This window comes from Diceros bicornis, chromosome 10 (genome assembly GCF_020826845.1).
Source record: "Diceros bicornis minor isolate mBicDic1 chromosome 10, mDicBic1.mat.cur, whole genome shotgun sequence".
In the NCBI taxonomy this organism is placed as follows: domain Eukaryota; kingdom Metazoa; phylum Chordata; class Mammalia; order Perissodactyla; family Rhinocerotidae; genus Diceros; species Diceros bicornis.
In genome coordinates, this window is record NC_080749.1 from 74083691 (window position 1) to 74106935 (window position 23245).

The 23245-nt window shown below is 37.4% G+C and overlaps 1 protein-coding gene across 1 annotated transcript in view; it reads right to left on the reverse strand.

Moving 5' to 3' along the window:
- Nucleotides 1–20988, reverse strand: part of DNAH7 (dynein axonemal heavy chain 7) — a 224376-nt gene extending 203388 nt beyond the window's left edge. Inside the window, exons 1-7 of the mRNA XM_058548598.1 lie at nt 20976–20988; nt 20049–20140; nt 14183–14245; nt 10702–10810; nt 9810–9957; nt 1890–1977; nt 676–856 (exon numbers count right to left, since the gene is read on the reverse strand). Coding sequence (XP_058404581.1) covers nt 676–856; nt 1890–1977; nt 9810–9957; nt 10702–10810; nt 14183–14245; nt 20049–20140; nt 20976–20988 — 694 coding nt within the window. The remainder of the gene's footprint in view (nt 1–675; nt 857–1889; nt 1978–9809; nt 9958–10701; nt 10811–14182; nt 14246–20048; nt 20141–20975) is intronic.
- Nucleotides 20989–23245: the final 2257 nt, after the last annotated feature.

The window sequence follows — 23245 nt, forward strand, 5'->3', positions numbered from 1 at the left end:
CTTTTTAAAAAGTATAGATTCAGAGGCCCTGTCTCCAGAGATTTTAATTCAGATGGGTCCAGAAATCAGAATTTTAAAAATGATTCCGATGATTAGTTCAGTCTTAGCATCTATTGATCTATACCATGAGTTAACAAACTTTCTATGTAAAGGGGCCAGATTGTAAATATTTTCAACTTTGTGAGCCACAAAGTCTCTATCACAACTATTCAACTCCGTTCTTATAGCTCAACAGCCGCCATAGGCAATATGCAAATTAATGTGTGTGCCTGTGTTCTAAGAAATAGGCAGTGGGCTAGATTGGGCCTGGGAGCTGTAGTTTACCAACCCCTGGTCCACAGCAACAATTTTGTAATTAATCACATTCTAATTTATGATATCCGTAATATTAATGTTAATTAAATAATTAATTAACATCTTATAATTTTCTTCAGTTCTGTCCTTTGTTGAGGGCATATATCCCTACAAATAGAAAGACTGGTTTTTTAAAAATTTTTTGTTGTACTTTATTAATAAAATTTGCCTATGATCTTAAGCAATGCAACAGTAATACAAAAAACAGCATAATAAATATAATAAATAGTTACAAGTATAGGTATTGACTTTCAATTAAAAAAATTCATGCTTCATGAGTCACATATCCAAATTAAAGAGCAAGGAGAAATACTGATTTACCTATGGATTTTTTTACACTAAGAAGATAATCTTCTCTCATTTCATCAGATAACGCAAGTATGCTGTTAGTGAGGACTTTCAGATGTTGGGGGACTAAATTCAACACATTCTCTAGCCAAGAATCTTCCATTGGGGCTACGTGGTCCGTATCAATTCCATGGTGAATATAATAGTAATATCTCTACATAAAGGAAACCAGAAATGTAGATGAGTTTAGTGCTATAATAAAAGAAGTGTGTTTATTAAAAATAAAACTATTGAGCAAAATTAAAGTTTTAGGAGAACAAAATATTTACGAATCATAAAAATGCATTTTATGCAATTCATGTAGGCATTATTTGAGATCTCCTAAATTAAAAAAATACAAATAGTATTTCATGAAAATTAAAGCTCTTCTTTTAGTTCATAACTCCACTTTAAAATATCAAGTTATATTACCAAATATATGATGTACTGAACAGAGCCCATGCAGAAGTAGAGTTTAGTGTTTTATAAATGTGTGAAAATTTGGTATGTTAGTTTTTATCCTTTTCTTATTGATAATCAAAATATGAAAAGCTTCAAATGAATCAGTATCCCTACATGTTAATCTCAGAAATATTATACAACAGGACTTAGGAAATTTTCAATTGGCCTATTAACATTCCACACTATAATTTTATAGTTGCTATTAAATGTGTGCACAAAATATTCATTTTAAGACATGACAGTATTTCTCTAACAGTGGGCATTTAACTTCAATATATTTTCACAAGAAATTTTTATATGTCACTTATTAGAAAAAAACTTAAACATCAAAATACTTTCAAATTAGCAATGTTAAAATCTTTGATATTTATATTTTTTAAAAGTTCTGTATTTGAAATACTCAGAGAATTACTATTTCTATAGTAAGTTAATACACTTTGTAATGTATACGTTAATTAAGATAATATCTCATAGAAGAATAAAGACGTAAAAGCTATCCAAGACTGAGGTTAACTTTAACAAAGGGAGCAGGTAAACTTGGGATTCTTTGATTGTGGTCTTAGGCAGCAAGAGAGAGAACGATTTCCTTCACTAACCCAAGAGAGCAATTTTATGGAACTCTGTATTCACTCCTCCGACCACAGAGCTTCACAAGGGAGGAGCAGAGAATAATCTCAAAAGTATAAAAGTATTTTCAAGTGCTTTCTTTACTTTCAATTATATTGACAAAAGAAATAGCCCGTTACCAAGATGTCTTTCTCTATTGCAGAAGTGGTCCGCTTCGGAAATGTGCTTTCTTCAAGGGTAGGTGAGTCTAAGACAGCATCTTGTTGCCTAAGCAAATGATAAACACACTATTCAAAAGTATATAAAGGGCAGTTAGAACATAAACCAATAGATATAAAAACATCAGGACTGTGTTATATTAAATCATAAGAAAAAATGAACTGCTGAACATTTTATAAATAGTATACATATTTGTTTGGTACCATATTCCTCCCAGAATACTTTCTCTATTTATAGAGAAACAGTTATACTGGAAATGATTCGCAAGACCTAATTCAGAGGCCACACCCTTCTTGATGGACTTTACTCATTCTTCTTCACTACTCTAAAATCAAGCTCTCTCTTCTCTGAAATTTTATAGGAGTGTTCTTGCATTATTCCTAAACTATGTGTAGTTATTTATAAATATGAGGTTTAAAAGAGCACTGATGGAAAAGACTTTAAATTTGGTTTTGCAGAAGACATAGATACATTCTTCAAAAAACCATTTCTCAGATTTCTAGAGATATACAGTACAAGTCAGCAATGAGTGACATAGCAGCTCATATGCTCCTTTGTATTTATTATTGGCTAAGTGTTCATATAACACTATAATGTTTATAGCTATAATTCAATTCAAAATCTATATGAAATACGACCCACATTTTGTGACTTCTTCTGGGGTTTCGCTGTGCAGAAATATAGTTCACATAGTTCACATCTTCAGGAAAAAATAACAAGTTGTTCTGGGATAGCTTTAACCTCTTTATCATTGAATGTATCATGCTCTGGATCCCAGCTTCACCTGGGATGTTGATCCGGTCAGCAATGCTGTATGATAAAATACTCCTTCCTACTAACTGTACAGTGAGTAGAGACTGGAGGTTTGTTGAATATCTATCTGAGACACCCTACCAAGATAGGTACCCAGAGTATGAAAGGAGTGGTGGGAGATCTTCATGGTATTCTGTAACTGGAGAGAGAAAGGTTAATTATTCCAACTCCAAAAGTAACCATCTCATTATTTTGTTCACTGCACAGTAAAGAGGTACTAATATGACAGCAATGTACTTCAGGAATCAGGACATCTGGGTTCAGATTCTGCCACTATAAAGTGCACGACCTTAATAACTGGGTTATTGGGGTTTTTCTAATGGCAAAAATGCTCATCTTATCTACCTTGCTGAATCCTGAGAATCAAACAAACTTCATCCTCTGTGTGAGTAATGCCTGCCTAGAAGGATGCAGCAAGATTAGGATAGGTGAAGAGGAAGAAGGTTGGGGTCTATAGGAAATGCTGCAGAAGTTCCTGCAGTCAGTATGAAAATCCTTTCAGCTCTAAAACTCTATGATTCTATCATTCTGTGGCTACAGGCAAAGATTTTGTTCACTGGGAACCATAATAATAGAAGCTTTTTATTGATCACCTAGTCAGGCTCTAAATAGTCTCACATATGTTATCTCTAATCCTCACACCTATTGTTAAAGGAGACATAATGGCATAGTTATCTCCACTTCACAGATGAAGAAACTGAATGACAGAGACATTGAATAACTTCCCCTTTGTCATATAGTTAATTAAGTACAAAAACAAGAATTTGCCCATCCACACATGTTTCCAAACTGCCATGCTCTTTCCAACAGAATAACATTCCATTCAGAAATAAAACAATCAACACAGGAGACACTTTTCCTAGTTAAAGAGAAAATATGATGTACTTTGTTTCTCAAAAATGAAAAGAAATATATTGATTTTTTTCTCTCTTTATTAAATAAATAGAGGCTTTGGTTCAAGATGGTGGCATAGATATCCATTTTTTCAAATTTCCTTGTGAAAATGGTTGTAAAGTAGTTTTAACCAATGATTGTGAAGATACTACAGGGTCATCAGCTGAGGAGATATTTCAACAAATTTCTGGAAAATGAAAAGAAGACAGCATACAGACGAAACACAGTTGAAAACACCATGGCCCATAACTCATGCAGGAAGGAAACCAGTCTGCCTAGGAGACTCCTAGAAAAGGCTCTGGTTTTGCAATCAGCAGGTACCAAAGGACGAAATAAGTAGGAAGGCTGAAAACAAGGAAGTTGTGTGAACAACTTTATGCCAGCAAATCAGACAACTTAAATAAAAAGAATGTGTGTTCTGCATAAAAGGCAAAAAAGCACCAAATATGACTCAAGAAGAAATAGAAAATCTGAATAAATCTATAGCAAGTAAAGTAATTAACTTCATAATTAATAATTTTCCCACAAAGAAAAGTCCAGGTCCAAATGGTTTTACCAATAAATTCCATCAAATAAGTAAGGAAAAAATAATACCAATTCTACACAAACTCATTCAAAAAAATAAAGGAGGTTAAAAAACACTTCCCAACTCATTTTATGAGGCCAGTAGTGCCTTGATACAAAAGCCAGACAAAGATATCACAAGAAAAGTACAGACCCATATCACCCATAATATAGACTTGAAAATCCTATATTTGCTAACAAAACATTAGCAAATCGAATCCAGCAAATTATAAGAAAGATGATACATGATGACTAACTGAGAGGAATGCAAGTTTTCTTTAACATATGAGAAGCGATTAATGTAATATACCATATTAATAGAATAAAGGACAAAAACCAAATGACCATCTCAATGGACATCAAAAAAGCATTTGACAAAAATCTAGCACCCATTTATGATAAAACCTCTCAACAAACTAGGAAAAGAAGAGAACCTCCTCAACCCGATAAAGAGTATCTTAAAAACCTACAATAACATCCTACATAAATGTGAAAGATTGAATGCTTTTCCCCTAAGACTGGGAATTCCACTCTCACCAATTCTATTCAACAACGTACTGAAGGACCTAACAAGTGCAAAATGGAAAGACACAAATGAAAGGCATCTAGATTGGAAATAAAATAGTATAACTATCTTCATTTGCAGACAACATGATTGTATATATAGGAAATTCTAAGGAATCTTTTTAAAAGCTCCAGAACTAGTAAACAAGCTCTTAGGACGTAAGATCAAGAAGCAAAAATCAATTGATTTTTCTGTATACTGGCAAAGAACAATCAGAAAATGAAATTAAATAATTCCATTCACATCAAAAAGAAAAATACTCAGGAATAAATTTGTTAAAAGAAGTACAAAACTTGTACACTAAAAATACAAGACACTGCTGAGAGCATTAAAGAAGATCTGAATAAATGGAGAGAAATAACATACTCATGGACTGGAAGACTCAATATTATTGAAACGGTAATTCTCCCAAAATTGATCTATAGATTCAAAGCAATGCCTACTAAATCCCAGTAGTCTACCTTTTTAAATTTTTTTCAGAAACAGACAAGCTGATCTTAAAATGTACATGGAAATGCAAAAGACTTAGAATAGCCAAAACAATTTTGAAAAAGAAGAACAAGGTTTGTGCACTTAAACTGTCTGATTTCAAAACTTACTATAAAGCTAGAGTGATCAAGCTAGGTAGTGGTGTAAAGATAGACACACAGATCAATGGAACAGAAATAGAACCCCATATATGGCCAAATGATTTTTGACAAAGGTGCCAAGGTAATTCAATGGGAATAGTCTTTTCCACAGATGGAGCTGAAACATTTGGATATTTATATGCAAAGAATTGAATTTCAACCCTTACCTCACACCATAGACACACTATTGAAATAAATCATGCACATAAATGTGAGAGCTAAAACAATAAAACTTCTAAGAAAACATAGGGGAAAATCTTTATGACCTTATGGTAGGAAAAGATTCTCAGATATGACTCCAAAAGCATGAACAATAAAAGAAAAAATTGATGAATTGAGCTTCGTCAAAATTTAAAACTTTTGCTTTTCAAAAAACACAATTAAGAAAATGAAAAGATGGGGCCAGCCAGTGGCGTAGCAGTTAAGTGCACGTGCTCCACTGAGGCGGCCCAGGGTTCGCAGGTTCGGATGCCAAGTGCACACCAAAGCACTGCTTGTCAAACCACGCTGTGGCGGCGTCCCATATAAAGTAGAGGAAGATGGGCACGGATGTTAGCTCAGGGCCAATCTTCCTCAGCAAAAAAGTAGAGGATTGGGGACGGATGTTAGCTCAGGGCTAATCTTCCTCACAAAAAAAAAAAGAAAGAAAGAAAATGAAAAGATAAGCCACAGACTATGAGAAAATATTTTCAAAAGATATATCTGATAAAGGACTCTCACAGGAAATATATAAAGAACTCTTACAATGCAATAATAAGACGACAAACCACCCAATAAAAAGAAGGGCAAAAGATTTAAATAGGTACTTCACCAAAGACGTTATATGAACGTTAGACAACCACAAGAAATGATGCCCTTGGGGCCAGCCTGGTGGCACACCGGTTAAGTTCACACTATGCCATTCTGCTCCAGTGGCCCCAGGTTTGCGGTTCGGATCCTGGGCGCGGACCTACTCACTGCTCATCAAGAAATAGCTGAGGTGGCATCCCATATAGAAGAGCTACAACTCTACAACTATGATACACAAGTATGTACTGGGGCTTTGGGGAGAAAAAAGAAAAAGAGGAAGATTGGCAACAGACGTTAGTGCAGGGCCAATCTTCCTCAAAAAGGAAGGAAGGGAGGGAGGAAGGGAAGGGAGGGAAGGGAGGGAGGGAGGGAGGGAGGGAGGGAGGGAGGGAAGGAAGGAAGGAAGGAAGGAAGGAAGGAAGGAAGGAAGGAAGGAAGGAAGGAAATGATGCCCATCATCATTAGTCATTAGGGACATACAACTTAAAGCCATAATGAGATACAGCAACACTTCTACTAGAATGGCTAGAATGGCAAAACAAAGCCAAAAACAAAGTGTGGGCAAAGATGTGGAGAAACTAGAAACATCTTCAGACATTGCTTGTGGGAGTGTAAAATGGTATTGCCTCTGGGAAAACAGCTTAGCAATGTCTTAAAAAGTTAAACATATACCTACTATACAACCCAGCATTTCTACACCTAGGCATCTACCCAGGAGAAATGAAAACATATGTCCACAAAAAGACTTGCATGCAAATGTTCATAGCAGCATCATTCATAATAGCTAAAACTCAGAAACTATAAACAAGATAAATGGATTTCAAAAACATACATTTTACATGATTCCATTTATATGAAATTTTAGAAAAGATAAAGCTATAGAGACAGAAAGCAGATCAATGATTGCCTGCGGCAACCAGCGGTAGAGAAGATTAACTGAAATGGGCATAAGGGCACTTTTGTGGGTGATGGAAGTATTCTAAAACTGGATTTTGGTGAAGGTTCTGCAACTGTAGAAATCTATTAAAATTGAATCAATTGTACACTTAACATGGATGAATTTAATGGTATGTAAATTACATCTCAATAAAGCCAGTTCTTTTAAAGCCTATCTAGAAGGCTCTGAAAATAAAATGTTCAAAAAAGAAGGAAGAGACAAGCTGACGGAGTACAAATACATACGGCAAACAAAGTACTGACAAATAAAGCAACACAGGCTTCTCACCAACAATAATACATGCCACGGTGGCTACAGTTGACGATAGCGTATTATATAATTGAAATTTGCTAAGAAAGTAAAACTTCAGTGTTCTCACCAAAAAAAAAAAAGATAAAGATGTGAGTTGATGGATATGTTAATTAACTTGATTGTGGGAATCCTTTCACAATGAATACATATATTAAATCATCACATTGTGCATTTTAAATATATTGTCATTTTATTTGTCAATTATACCTTAATAAAGCTGGGGAAAAATAAAACGTGCCAAAAAAATAATGGTCAATATTTTTCAATCTAATGTTTTTCAGATGCACAGGGTAAAATTTACTATTATCCTTTAATTCTGTAGCAAGCTTAATCATTAATTCAAGAGTAAGGGCAAAATTGAGCCTTTACAGAAATGAAAGTCTCAAGTTTACTACCCACAGATCCTCATTGAAAGAACTATTAAAGGATGAACTTCGACAAAAAAGAAAATGAACCCAAAAGTGAAGACTGGAATGCAAAGGCAATTTTCTAAGAAATTAGAAAAGATGTTAGTAAATCTAAGTAAGTGTTAAATTTTAAAAAAGCGTATGGGGAATTTAAGGACTTGGTAGAACTAAAATATTATAGAAATATTGGTAGAAATAAAATAATAATCACACAGAAAATGCAAAGGAAAGTTCAGAGCTAAGTTAAAGCATTCCAAGGTCCTTTTGTGATATTCAGGGGTGTGATATTCAGATAAAATGAATTTTAAACTTTAAAAAATATAAATTACAATATGTGGTTTTAAATGTTAGGGTAACCACTAAAAGAACAGAAATATATTTGATAGCTTTTAAGCCAATAGGAATAAAGGGAGAAGAGAGAACATTCAATTCAGTAGAAAGCAGAAAAAAAAAAATAAGCAAAGGCAACATATAGTAAATAGGAAATACAAAACACATTGGCAGAAGTTAAGCCCACATACATAAGAAACTATAAATGAGATTAAACATGCTACTGAAGTACAGAAACTCTAAGACTGGATTTCAATAAGTCCATCCATACCATGTTTATAAAAGCCATAACTAAAAAACGACATAAAATGGTTAAAGAGAGACTTCATTTTCTTATAACACAGCAGCAAAGATAATCTGAAAAACTTCCCAGTACCATTCTATAAATACTGGATACGTCACAAAGCTCCTTTTGAATGCACAGCTGAACTTAAAAGAAAGAAAGGAAATATTCAAGAGGAAAAAAAATGGAGTGGCAACGCAGAGCACTCAGCAAAAGCCTTGAGGCCATGGCTGCCCTTGTGGGGGCCAGACCTTGGACTTCCATGCCCATGTGGGTCCGGAGAGGATTCGGCAGGCCTGAGTGAAATGGGGAATTCAAACCGAGACCCCTCTACGAAGCTGAAACCCCAGATGGGCTCTATGCTCAACCAGAAAAGGAACAGAAATGACAAGCACAAGGAAGTGCATCAAGAAAGATCGTGTGTCCTGGCCAGGACACAGAGTAGAGAAAAAGTCGCTTCTAAGAAATTGTAACCAGAGGCCTACCAGGCCACGGTTTGGGGTGCTGATTTTACCTTTTGTGGGGTCTGGGAGTGCTTAATCCAAGAAAGTGATATAAGTGGGCCAAGCTGGGAATATTCTAGTGGCGCCTGGCAAAAGCAAACTCCAACCTACTGGAGGGGAGGCACACGCCCACAATCCAGCTGCACGGGACTCCCACAAAACCCCTGCCCTTTGTAAGCACATAGTACCCACTGTCCTCACTTCAAGATGGCCATCCTGCCAGTCAAGTGCCACGTGGGCACAGTAAAATGTGGTTTCTGAGGGTGAGTCACTTACTGCAATGTGTCGTGAAACTCTGCTCACAAATGGCAGCGTGTGTGCCTTGAGAGGTACAATGAAACAAAGGGTACTGAGCAACCAGCATGGAGCTATGAGGGAACAAGCAAAGAGGATCCAGTGACTCGTGTCTGCCTTGCTCTCCACAAACGGATCTAAAACTCAGACCAGGCCAAGCCTAGGCCCAGCTCACACCCCGATCATTTCACCCCAGTTCCTTCCTTCTCTACACAAGGAGACCCACAATGCCAGAGTCACCACATCACCTGAGCAGGAGAGATGGGAAAAAACCTGCCCCATCCACCAGCCACCAAGGCTGCAACCAGGACTCGAAGCGGTTCTGCTCTCTCAGCCAACATCAAGTACTAACATGGGTACCTTTTCAGCTCACGATATTTAAAAGTGGGGCATGCTTAATAGGGTTCAGCTCAGTCTTTCATTCTGTATTTATCCTCTGATCTCATTCCAACAAGGCTTTGAGGCATCCTTAGAGAGGCGCAGAAATCTTATACTTTAGATGAAAATTTCCCAGGGGCTCTAATGAGGGTAACACACACTAGTTAGCTTACAGAACTTACATAATGACGTTAACAAGAGTGCTTCTAAAGTTTTCTCGTTCTTTATGTGAAGATTTGCTCTTTGATTTGGAAGTAGATGGCCCAGCACAACTATCATCAACTTGGTCTAGTAATTTGCCCTTCTTTCCGAAGCGTTCCATGTATTCAGCTTGAATTTAAAAAAAGCATAAGTTAGTCCTCTAAAAAGTAAGATAAAGATTTAAGTGGTTAGAATAAAATGCTAAAGCAACTTTCAAGAAAAAGACTACATGCTTTAAGTTCACAAGTAACTCTAATTTATTTTCTTTAACTACCAGGAAGTTAAACTACTCTTGTTTTATGTCATCATAATAGAAAGCTCTGACTATTTTAAGAATGTTCAATTAATTTATTTTGTATTTTCATTAATATGCTAACAAATTTTCAATTATATTTGCATAGAACCTTCTTAAAATGAACAAGATTAAAATTATGATAAAAATAGAACACAAAACTATTTCAGGAAACAAAGAATCATGATGAAAAATGTTAATATTCAATGTAATCAATCTGATGAATCAAAATAATAAAAATTATTAAAATGATTTGGAAGTAATGTTTACAATTTATTAAAATCTCTTTTAGAAAAAAATTTTAAGTCTTTGCAGAGGCAAATTCTGACTACAATAAATCAAAGTTTTATTATAAACATCCCAATTCCTAAAATATCAGCTTTTACAGCATTTACAACAGCCTGAAATAATTAAGACTGGAATCAATTATTTTCCAAGGGAAAACATTTGGGATAAATTTTTCTACTTGATGTAAATGTCATTTCAGTTTTACAATTTCACTACTCTATTAACTAAATGTTGTATGATTTTTTTCTCTAGAAAATTTCCTTAAATCTAAGTTAGAATATTGAAGTCCTTACCATACGACTGTTCATTTTTAACACTAAACTCTTCTGGAATATCGCTGTCCTGCTTTACACTCAAATGGAATGATGGAGCTGCCTGCTGCCACTGGGGCTTCGTACTCACCTGAAATATGAAATTTAAGCAGCATTAATGAAAAAAGACAAGAAAAAAACTTTTTTTCATGAAATGCACGAATATTTGTAAACACAGACATTTTCTCAAACAAATCAGGACATCTGGAAAGAAGGCAGAAACAATAGCAAATCTTATTCAAGCCTGCGCATGGCTGTGGTGGTGACGTCTGGGAGACATTACCAAAGGCCCCGCTGCTGCTTTGATGTGGGCGCCTGTTCCTAACACTAGGGTGTTCATTCCAGAGAGTCTACTCCCCACCAGATACGAACAAGTGCTTTTTAAGCCTTCCATTTTAATGAGAGGCAGTCTCTGCTGGTCTCCAATGCTAATGAGTTCCACTGCGTTCCAGCTCCAAAAGGTCTTCCTGTTCTCATGGTTTTAAGTGGCTCTAGATTATTTTGGAAGCTCACAAATTTATCCCATCATTTAAGGCAGGGGTCATAAATTCTTATATGATTCAAGTAGGTATCATAAAAGAGGGAGAAAGGCTAGTGACGATAGCTAATTAGCTCTCAGCTTCAGTGCTGGGAAACAATAGAGGGTGGTGGGGACGCTGGCAGATGGGAGAACGCCAACATCTTTCAAAAGGCAACAACTAATTAGCTCCAGCCAATTACTGCAATACCAGAACACAGACCCATTGTTACTGGAACATATAGCTCTTCCGTAAACCCAAATGGGTGTATTTTTTTTTTTTTTTTTTGTGAGGAAGATCAACCCTGAGCTAACATCTGCCAATCCTCCTCTTTTTGCTGAGGAAGACTGGCCCTGGGCTAACATCCGTGCCCATCTTCCTCTACTTTATATCGGACGCCACCACAGCATGGCTTGACAAGCAGTGCGTCGGTGCGCGTCCAGGATCCGAACCTGCGAACCCCGGGGCCACTGAAGCGCAGCACATGTACTTAACTGCTGCGCCACCTGGCCAGCCCCCCAAATGGGTGGATTTTAAAGTAAAATATACATATTTTTTAATGCTGACAGTTGAGTCTGTGTCTTCCTTTCAGATGCAGACCAACGTGATAGCCCATGCTTGTACTGGCTTCTCCTTCTTCCCAGTTTTATTCTCCCCAAGTTTTATTCTGCACACAAGTCCTTGTTTCAGGCTCTTCTTTTGCAGGAAAATAGCCTAAGCCAACTTATAAGTCAATGCTTTTCCATCCATCCATCTGCCCTTCCATTGTTCCACTCTCATCTTGCTCCATTAAGGATCTAGGATTCATGGGAGTGCTATGAGTGAGGTATGCAAAGAGGGTGAGAACCAGGTCACCAGCTCACAGAGGCTGGGAGCCACCACTGCTGAGTCACCCTTTATTTCAACAAGGATCACCTCTGGAAACACGAAGGTCTGTAATGAAATCACTCTAGGTCTTAACTACTGCTAGAGAGTTTCATCTGAGTGCAAACCTTAATATTCAAATGAAAATACTTTGTTTTTAATCAATGGATTTTTTTTAAAAATCTCTTAAAAATATTATTTCCTGGGGCCAGCCTGGTGGCCTAGTCGTTAAGTTCACATGCTCCACTTCAGCAGCCTGGGGTTCACGGGTCTGGATCCCAGGCTCGGACCTACACACTGCTCATCAAGCCATGCTGTGGCAGCACCCCACATAAGAAATAGAGGAAGACTGGCACAGATGTTAGCTCAGGGACAATCTTCCTCAACCAAAAAGAGGAAGATTGGCAACAGATGTTAGCTCAGGGCCAATCTTCCCCACCAAAAATATATATATATACACATTATTTCCCTTAAAACACATAAAACTCAAAGAATGCTGGAAAAAATGTAAGATACAGCCAAATATGAACATAAAACCAGGTTTACATCAGCTAACAAAAGCATTTTAGACTATAATATGCCATCAACAGGAAAAGATTATTGTTTAACTCAACTGGGCCACTGAATATTAAATAAGGAAATTTTAATTAAGTTTACATTTCCAAACCTATATACTAACAAGACACAACAAACTAATGGCAATTTTTCTTTTCTTTCAGTTTTAAAATGTGTTAAATTTTAAAGAGAAAATAAAATGTTTATACCATTTCAGGTCTTGTCTTTTAAACTAGAAAATTTAAGATAGATTTTACAGAACTAGGGAAAACTTGTCATGGCTCAATTTTACAGAACTTGGCATGATAATCTGGCATTATTAACAAAAACACATTTTCAATGAAAACGTGTATTTTGAAATGTTCAAGATAATTCACCTAAGAATATTAATTCAAGTTTCTAAGTGAAAAATTTCCTCCATTTTAAATTATCAAGAATCTTCTCTAATGAAACAACACAAATTCAATTTTATAGTTTGTTCTCAGCTTTTAAAATATCTTTCAAAAAATAATGCTTTGGATGAACCTTGAAAACATTATGCTAAGTGAAATAAGACAGACATAAAAGGACTGATATTGTATGATTCCACTTATATGAGGGACCTAGAGTAGTCCAAACACATAGAGACACAAAGTAGGAGAATGGTGGTTGTCAGGAACTGGGGGAAGGGAGAATGAGGAGTCAGTGTTTAAGGGGTACAGAGTTTCAGTTTGGGAAGACGAAAAGAGATCTGCAGATGGATGGTGGTGACGGTTGCACAACAATATGAATATACTTAATGCCAATGAACTACAGTTCAATTAAAATTTGTTAAAATGGTAAATTTTATGTCATGTAGATTTTATCACAATTAAAAAATAATAATAATGTTTTCATTGAACCCCTCCATTTAAGCTCAACTTCCAGGAGTCACAAGAACATAACTCAATGGCACTAAACTCAACATAATTACTGATGGCAAAATTTATTACAGTAAAGTATACCTTACCCAGAACTTATCGACTGAAAATGTCGACTTAACTGCCTCTTCTACAGGACAATGACAATTTATAGTCATAATAATAAAAAAACAATGGCAAGATCTGAGGAATCTTCTGTGGCATAGCATTTCACTGCTAGAAGATAACATCTCAAAGATCATCACATCAACTCTGCTCATATTCACTCAGAAACTGAGGCTCAGAGAGGTAAGCGACCCCCTCAGATCACAGAGCCCTGAGCGACAAGGCTGTAACCTGACACCTCATTTCCTAACTCCAACACTGACGTACTTTCTGCTGGTCCATCTTGGAAATTCTTTTATCCAGAATATTCAAATATTCTGTACATACTAGGAAATTATAGCTTACAGTTACTTTATTAAGATAGTTATTTTTCCTAATATGTGCACCTCGTAGAATTTTTCCATCAGAAAAGAATCAAATGGAGTACAAAATTCAAAATCAGAAATTCAGTTACTTATTTACACATTTGAAAACTAATACACCCTTTTAAAAGAGCAAAAATTCAATGTGTAGGTAAATTACCGGAGCCAACTGTGGTAAAACTCTTACTGGAGTCTTGGATTTTTCTTTGCTGGCTGATTTATCCTGCATGAAAAATGAAAAACAAAAAAAAAAATCTGTTTACTCTGTTAATGCTAAAATTGATTCACTCAACCTAATTTTACAGAGGGTACAGATAATATGTGCTAAGGTAAAGCACATATTATCCAAAATATCCAAAGACATACTCTACTACTTTTTAAATTCTCAACGTTGTCTTAGAATTGGTTCCTTTATAGCAAGGAAGGAAAGGAAAATGGTACCCAACAATACTTATCAGAAAGCTTTAAAAAGTGTGCAAAGCCTTTTATCCATTACACAATTTTCTGGGAATTTATCTGAACCCAGTGTCCAGGGCTTACTCAGGTCCACCTCCCTTCTCCATCACTAGAATATCATTTTTGTCCTATTGACAACCAGAACGCTCTACTTCCTAAGCTAACAATGTATTTAGGATAACACACCCTCAAGTTACCATAAGTAACATTTGTAGTTTTTAGCAGCAACTTTCCGAGGAAACTGTTGCTATCTCCTTTGAGTAGAGGGTGATTCCATAGTGGGAATTTTATCTAGGTAAGAGGAAGCACTGTTGAGAATGATACTTTGATCTATAAAGCAGACAATATGAGTTGTGCTTTTTGCCAACTGTCAATTTATTGCCTCTCAGCTCCAAATCCACCCTTTTTGCCCTCCTTTGTGATTCTTGAGAAGGACCCTCTGATTTTCCCTTTGCCAACCAGCATTAATATTATAAAGAGTGCTAAAAGATCACTGTAGGAGGAAGGGACTTTTCTCCCTGGTTCCAGCACTTTTTCTTATTGCTCCCAAGGCATGGTAGTGGTTAAGTCTGGTGCACTCCACTTAGGCTGCCTGGGTTTATGGGTTCAGATTCCAGGCGCAGACCTACACCACTCATCAAGCAATGCTGTGGCAGTGACCCACGTACAAAATAGGAAAGTTATTAGCACAGATGGAAGATTAGCACAGATGTTCACTCAGGGACAATCTTCCTCAACAAAAAACAAAAAACCTATATGCTTCCATCCAGGACAGGAGATAGTATGGAGTAGAATGTTCAAAGAAATTCCCAGAAAGAGAAAGAACGGAAGCTAAGCCTTGAGGCAGAGTTGGATCTCCACAGAGAAGAACAGCAATGAGCTTACTGAAGACAGAAGGAGCATCATAAACAATGACTCAGAAGGGGATGCTGGGGTCGATGGTGAAGGGACTTGGCCCAACTGAAGTAGAAGGTCTAACCATTCTCTTACTCAACGATGATTTATGAACTCCCACCACATGTCAGGCTTTCTTTAAGGCACTGGATCTATAGCTGTGGAAGGACAAAGCCCCTCCTCTCATGGAGCTTACATTCTAGTGGGGGTACAGACAGCTATTTCAGAATAAATACATCCTATAATGTCAGGAAGTAATAAGTGCATGGAGACAAATAAAGCAGGGTCAAGGGATAGAGAAGGAAAAGGTGGAGAGCGCTAGGTTAGATGGGGTAGTGAGGCCCCTTGCAGAGGTCATGTTTGAGCAGGACCCTAAATCAAAGCTGTGGAGGGCTGGACAGATGGGTGCTGCAATATTATGGAGGCCATAGGTTTGGGGGCCTGATTGGCCTGGCTGGCAGTAGAGAGCCATTGTAGTCTCGTCTTGGGGTGATCTCAAGTCCCAGTTAGCTGGGGACAGTCCCAGTTTATACCTCTGGCCCAAGCATCATCAGTAGCACTTTCACTCTCAAAGGCATTTCAGTTTGGGTGATAAATTATACTTTTATCTTATTTACTATGCAAGGACATACCAAAGGTTATTTCATAAATGGTCCTGGAAGCAGCCAATAAGACATATGAGAAGAAGGAGACTAGAGTCAGTAGTTTAGTGGCTTTTTAAAATAATCCAGGCAACAAGAGATATGGGCCTTGATTTAGAGAAAATGCTAGTAATTGAAGGTCACCACAACCTTCTTAAGACACAGCTCTGATCATCTTCTGCCCTGGTCAGAAACGTCAAAAGGCCCCTATTAAAGTAGGCACAAGTCTTCATCTTTGTTTTCAAAGCCTCCTTGATATGCTCCAAACAATTCTACCCCTAGCCTCTCTGACAGTTACTTTTTAGCCATATGACTCGGGCCGGCCAACGAAATTCGAGCACAGGTAGTGAAGGGCGGTGTGCCTCCTTCACGGCTCTCCTGCCCCTGCCACTGCCGGCAAGGAGGCCACATGTCCCCACCGGCACAGCTGTAAGGTGGAGGAGGGCTACCTGACCCACAGCAGACTTCTGAGCAAGGGGTAATCTTTGTTGCCTTAAGTCTCTGAGATTTGGGGATCTGTCTGTTATGTCGGGTAGTATTAATTAACCTAACAGAGCCGCCAACACGCACCTCCATGTCTCCCTGTTAAAATCCGACACTTTCCTCAAGACCAAGATCAAAAAAGTTTAGATTCTCTTTCTCAACTTCAATTGCAAGTGACCTCCTCTGAACATGCAGAGCACTCTTTTGGTAATTCTCTTATCGTTTACATTCTGTCTGGAATATAATCTGTATGCAAACCTCTCCTGCTCTCCTATCCCCCACCCTGCTCCATCTCAGTCTACTGAATCACTCTTATAGAGCTGGATAAACTGACTTCAAAATAATTTTATCTTAGAAAAAATTACAACTTGGTTAGCCAAGCCCTAGAAAAAAGCGCCACATAAAAAAAAGAAAAGAAAAAAAAGAACTGCAATGAGCTTTAGACAGTACTTCCCAAAGTACCAACACCAGATTAGGTGACTATTTCCTAAATATCTGTCTTCTACAATTTCTACAACTCCCAGTGGACCACAGGATGTGAAGGGAAACACAAGCACATTTTCAAGCTAAAAGATGACGTAGGTGTCCTCGCAGGTGAAGGCTTCCCTTTGAGAAGAATGTGGGTGTGGTAAATGCAGTTGTAGATGATAGGGAGGAAAAGTTCTGGACAGTATGGTCCAAGTGCCCTGCAATTTCCATACCATGATACAGAGGCAAGTCAAATGAGGTCTGCTGTATTGGAGCCACTACAAATGTACAAAATACCTTGCTTGACCTCAGCCTCCTACACAACCCCACACACCTGACTTCCTAGGATCTCTGCACTGCCTGTTTTGCATGCTGAGCTATCCCCCTAGTCTCATCAGCATCCTGGGTGGAGAAGGGTGGTGGAGGCCTTAATGTTTCCTTCTTACACTGCAGCACAGGACATATATCTCACAGAATATTTTACAAATAGTGGTTCTCTGGCTAACCAAGAAGAGCAGCCACACATAAGCCAGAATACCATCTAGCTAAGTAATATTGTTCTTCAATAAAACCAAAGGGGTGGATTTTAAAGTAATATCTACATATTTTTTTATGCTGACAAGCAATTCCATTTTGGTCTCTATTTTCCTTTCAGATGATGATTTGGGCATATGCCATTCTTTCCCTCTGCTTTGGCACTCTTGTGACACTGGCCCTAAGGGAATTCCATTGACTTTTCTAACAGACGGCTCTAATGCCTCATACCTTTTCACATCCTCCTGGCCTCATCTCTGACTCTGGACATGGCTGCAGTTAACATCTCTGTGCTGGCTTCAATTCACATAGGAATGACAGTGTTTCACCTCAAGAAAATGTCTTTTTCTTTCTGCTGTGGGGCTTTTCCAATGCTATAGCATAGAACTCTCTGGGTAGCCCACTCTGCACACACACACACAAGCAGCCAGAAGCAGGTGGGAGTTAACATCCTCAGGAGCAACTTCCACCAACGTGGGATGAGAGCTGATGCATAGATGCTGCCACCCTGATCATCCTCAGGTGGATAATTCCAGGAAGCATTCTATAAGCAACTCAGAAGGTCATGGCAGGGTCATTCCAGTTGCCTAGTGTGACAACCAACTTGATAACACATCCTCATACTGGTTTCTCCTTCTTCCTGGTTTTACTCTCCCCAATCCCTTATTCCTTTCCTGGGATCACCTCCCAAAGAAACTGTACACAAGTCCTTTTTTCAAGCTCCTCTGTCACAGGAAAACAAGCTAAGACAATTTAAAAATCAGTGCTGTTCCATCGTTCCATCTGCCCTTCCATTGTTCCACTCTCATGTTGCTCCATAAAGGATTTAAGATTCATGGGAGTGCTTTAAGTGAGGTGCACAGAAAGCGGGAGGATCAGGTCACCAGCTCACAGCGGCTGGGAGCCACCTGTGTTGCACCATCCTTCATTTTAACAAGGATCACCTCTGGTAGCATGAAGGTTTGCAATGAAACCACTCTAGGTCTTAACTACTGCTAAAGAGTTTCATCTGAGTGCAAACCTTAATATTCAAATGAAAATAATTTTTTAATCAATGGATTATTTTTTTAAATATATCAAAATATTATTCATCTTAAAAGACACAAAATTCAAAGGGTATGGAAGAAAAATAGCAAGATACAGTCAAATATGACACAGTATAAGGTTTACATCAGCCAACATAAGCATTTTAGACAATTATATGCCTCACTGGCTAGAAAGGATTATTCAACTCAGTCACTGAATGTTTAATCAGTAAATAAATTTAAATTTAGTTTATTTCTAAACTTGCATACTAGTAACATAAAAAAACAAATGGCAATTTTTTTTCAGTTTTAAAATTTGTGAAACTTTTAAAGAGAAAAAAAAAATGCCTATTCCATTTCAGGTCTTTGTCTTTTATTCCAGAAACTTAAGATAGATATTTGCAGAACTAAAAAAACAGCTATAATTTTATTTTATAGAATATGGTGTGATAAACTTGGCATTATCAATACAAATAGATTCACAATTAAAACATGTACTTTGTTTTTGTTTTTTGGTGAGGAAGATTGGCCGTGAGGTAACATCTATTGCCAACCTTTCTCTATTTTATATGTGGGACACCACCACAGCATGGCTTAATGAGCAGTGTGTATGTCCACGCCCAGAATCTGAACCCGTGAACCCTAGGCCGCCGAAGCGGAGCACTCGAACTTAACCATCACACCACCGGGCTGGCCCCTAAAACATGTACTTTGAAATGTTCAAGAACAGTTACCTAAAAATTTTCATTCGAGTTTTTTTAACCTGAAAGAATCCTTCGTTTCAAATTATTAGGAATCTTCTCTGTATGAAGCAACCCAGATTCCATTTTATAGTTTATTCTGAGCTTTTAAAATATGTTTCAAGACAAGGAACGTTTGTATTGAACCTCCACTTAAACTCAACTTCCAGGAATCACAAGAGAGTAACTTAATGGCACTAAATTCAACATAATTATTAGACAGTAAATTTTATTTCAGTAAAATCTAATTTATGCAGCACTTTATCAACCAAAAATGTCTATTAACTACCTCTTCCAGAGGACAATGAAATTTAAAGTCAAAATAACGAAAAAGGATGCTAAGATCTAAGACATCTTCTGTAGCACAGAAGCACTAGAAGAGGCATCTCCTCAAAGACCGTCAAATCAGCTCACTGTCACACTCAGAAACCGGCACTCAGAGAGGTAAGTGTCTCCTCAACAGTCACAGAGCCACTAGCAACAAAGCTGTAACCCAAATCCTCAGTTCCTGACTTCAACACTGCTTCTGCTAGCCCATCTTAGCAATTCTTTTATTCAGAATATTCAAATATTCTGTACATACTAAGTAATTATAGCTTATAGTTACCTTATTAAGATAGTCATTTTCCTAAGATATGTACCTTATAGATGTTCTCCATCAGAAAAGAATTAAATGGAGTACAGAATCTAAAATCAGAAATTTAGTAACTTATTTGCAAGTTTGAAAACTAGTAAACGACATTATTATAAAAGCAGTAAAGTATGATGATATATTGGTAAATTACCATAGACAACTGTGGTAAAAATCTTACTGGCGTCTTGGATTTTTCTTTGCTGGCTGATTTATCCTGCATGAAAAATACAAAAAAAACCAAAACTGTTTACTCTGTTAATACTAAAACTGATTCACTCAACCAAATTTACAGAGTATCTAGTATAAAGTAAAGCACATATCATCCAAAATATCCTAAAATATACTCTACAGATGGTATGATATTATGTACAGAAAATCATAAAGAATCCACAAAAACGTATTAGAGCTAATGAACAAGTTCAGCACAAAATATACAAAATAAATTGTATTTATTAATACACAAAAGTAAATTGCATTTCTAGACACTAGCAATTAACAATCCAAAATTGAAATTAAGAAACAAACTCACAATAGCATCAAAAAGGATAAAATACTTAGAAATAAATTTAACAAAAGGAGTGCAATACTTGTACAATGAAAGCTATAAAACATTATTGAAAGAAATTAAAAACCTTAATAAATGGAAAGACACCCCATGTTCATGGATTGGAAGACTCCCCCATAAAATAATCTACAGATTCAACACACTCCCTATCAAAATCCCAGCCATTTTTTTTGTAGAAATTAACAGGTTGATCATAAAATTCACATGGAAATGTAAGAGACCCAGAACAGCCAAAAAGTCTTGAAAAAGGAGAACAAAGTTGGCAGACTCACACTTCCAGATTTCTCAACTTACTACAAAGCTACAGTAATGAAGACTGCATAAAGCCGTCTTTATAGACTTTATAAGCATAAAGATCAAAGGAACAGCATTGGGAGTTCAGAAATAAATCCATATATTTATGGGCAATAGATTTTTGACAAGAGTGCCAAGATAATTCAGTGGAAATTGGTCATATCTTCTTCTAGGAATTTATCTGAATCTAATTAGTGTCAAAAGTTTACTCAGCCCCACCTCCCTTCTCCATGACTAAAACTGCATTTTTTTCCCCAGAATGCTCTACTTCCTAGGGTGACAATGTATTCAGGTTAATGCACCCTCAAGGTAGTATCATTTGTACTTTTGAGCAGTAACTTTCAGAGAATGCCTTTACTTTCTTTGCAATAGAGAATAATTCTGTGGTAGGAATTTCATATAGGTAAGAGGAAGCACTGTTGAGAATAATATTTTGATCTATAAAACAGATAATATGAGTTACACTTTGGCCGGTTATCAATTTCTTGCCTCTCATCATCAGATCCATGTTTTTTGCCCTACTTTGTGATTCTTTTTTTGTGTGAGGAAGATCAGCACTGTGCTAACATCCGCCAATCCTCCTCTTTTTTTTGTTGAGGAAGACTGGCCCTGGGCTAACATCCGTGCCCATCTTCCTCCACTTTATATGGGACTCCGCCACAGCATGGCTTGCCAAGCAGTGCGTCGGTGCACGCCCGGGATCCCAACCAGAGATCCCAACCGGCGAACCCTGGGGCCGCCGCAGCGGAGCGCGCGCACTTAACCGCTTGTGCCACCAGGCCGGCCCCAACCCACTTTGTGATTCTTGAGCAGGACTCTATAAACATTTCTCCAGGTGGCACAATATTAGGAGGATTCAAAAGGGACACTGTAAGAGGAAGACTTTTCTTCCTGATTACAGTGGTTTTTTTCGTTGCTCCAATGGTGTGGCTGCCAGCAGTCAGCATCTTTGCCCTTGGGTGCCTTCCCAACTTGTGCTGTTTGGCTGACCCAGTGGCGGACACCCTCCAGCAGGTTTCACTGGCATCCCTAAGGGCAGCTTTCCAGCAAGTTCCCCTTACATCACAGAGGGAGACTTCCTTTCAAACTTTTCAGCATCCCAGCAGGTGGTTTCTCACTTCCCACATTGATATTTTCCTCACTGATTTTCACAGCTGTACAGAGCTCTACTATATGAATATAATGCAATTTATCCATTCCACTCTCTTGTGAATGAACATTTAGCTTATTTCCAGTGTTTCTCTATTACAAAAGACGTTTCAATAAACATCTTTTGCCATATATCTTAGTACACACACACACAATTCTTGTATCTCACGTACACAATATAGTGTGTGTATATGATATACAATTATTACACATGTGTGTATGTGCATATCTGTTTTTATCCTTTTATTTATTTCCATTGGCATATTTGTCTATCTGTAAACAAATTGTATCACATTGTCTAAATTACCGTGACTTCACAATAGGTCTTGAAATCTGTAAGGCAATTCTCTCCATCTTACTATTCTTAAAAATTATCATACACAATCTTGACCCTTTTTGGGATTTTGATAGAAACACATTGAATTTCGAGAATAATTTGGAAGAAATTGACATCATTATGATATTGACTCTTCTTTTTCATGAATACAATATATTTCTTTTTTCAGATCCTGAGAGTGTATCCTTCAAAAACATTTTCTAATATTCTTCATAAGGGTCTTATACATCTTTTGTTAGACTTATTCTTAAGTATAAAGATTTTGAATGAAAAGTGCATCATAGGATCTAAACAACTGACTCACAAGCTTTTAATATCAACTGATTTGTAAACAGAAATGTCTATGAAGCTGCATCTACTTATAATCATTTCTGTGATGGTCATTTTTTATTTGCCTCAGTGAAGTCTCCGTGCTTTTCTTCTTGCTCTGTGCCTGGAAGCCTGAATTCTATGTATGGGCAACATCTGGGCTCCCAGCTCTTTGGCTTCTGGTGGGGATTAAGTATTGAGAGGCACTAGTGGGAGACTAGAGAGCAGGAGGAGAAAGGGTTTAGGCTATTTCTTTCCTATACTCTCTGTTTCCCATAGTTCTGATAGTGGCTGAATTCTTCCAGAGCTCAGCTCCTGTCAGGAAGCTACCATTCCAAGCCCCCAGCTCTCACCAGGTTCTGAGAACCGTGTTCAGCTTCATTGATCCGTCAGGCCCACGAATGGTACTGGCTTCCTATTGCTATTAATCCTTACGTGCCTCCTCATCCCTGTTAGTTCCTTCCCACAACCTTACACACACCTCTGCAAATGATCTCTTTATAAGTTTTCTTCAATTAAATCCTTTTGAGCATGCCGTCTGTTTTCTGTTGAGATCCTGACTAATAATATAATTTTACCTTACCAAAATTAAAATTGCTTAAGAGACTAGGTCTTCCTTAAGTAGCCTGGCTTTGCATTTAGCTTTTATTTTGCTGATTTTCAACTACTTCTCTTTTGAAAAGGATATTGTAAA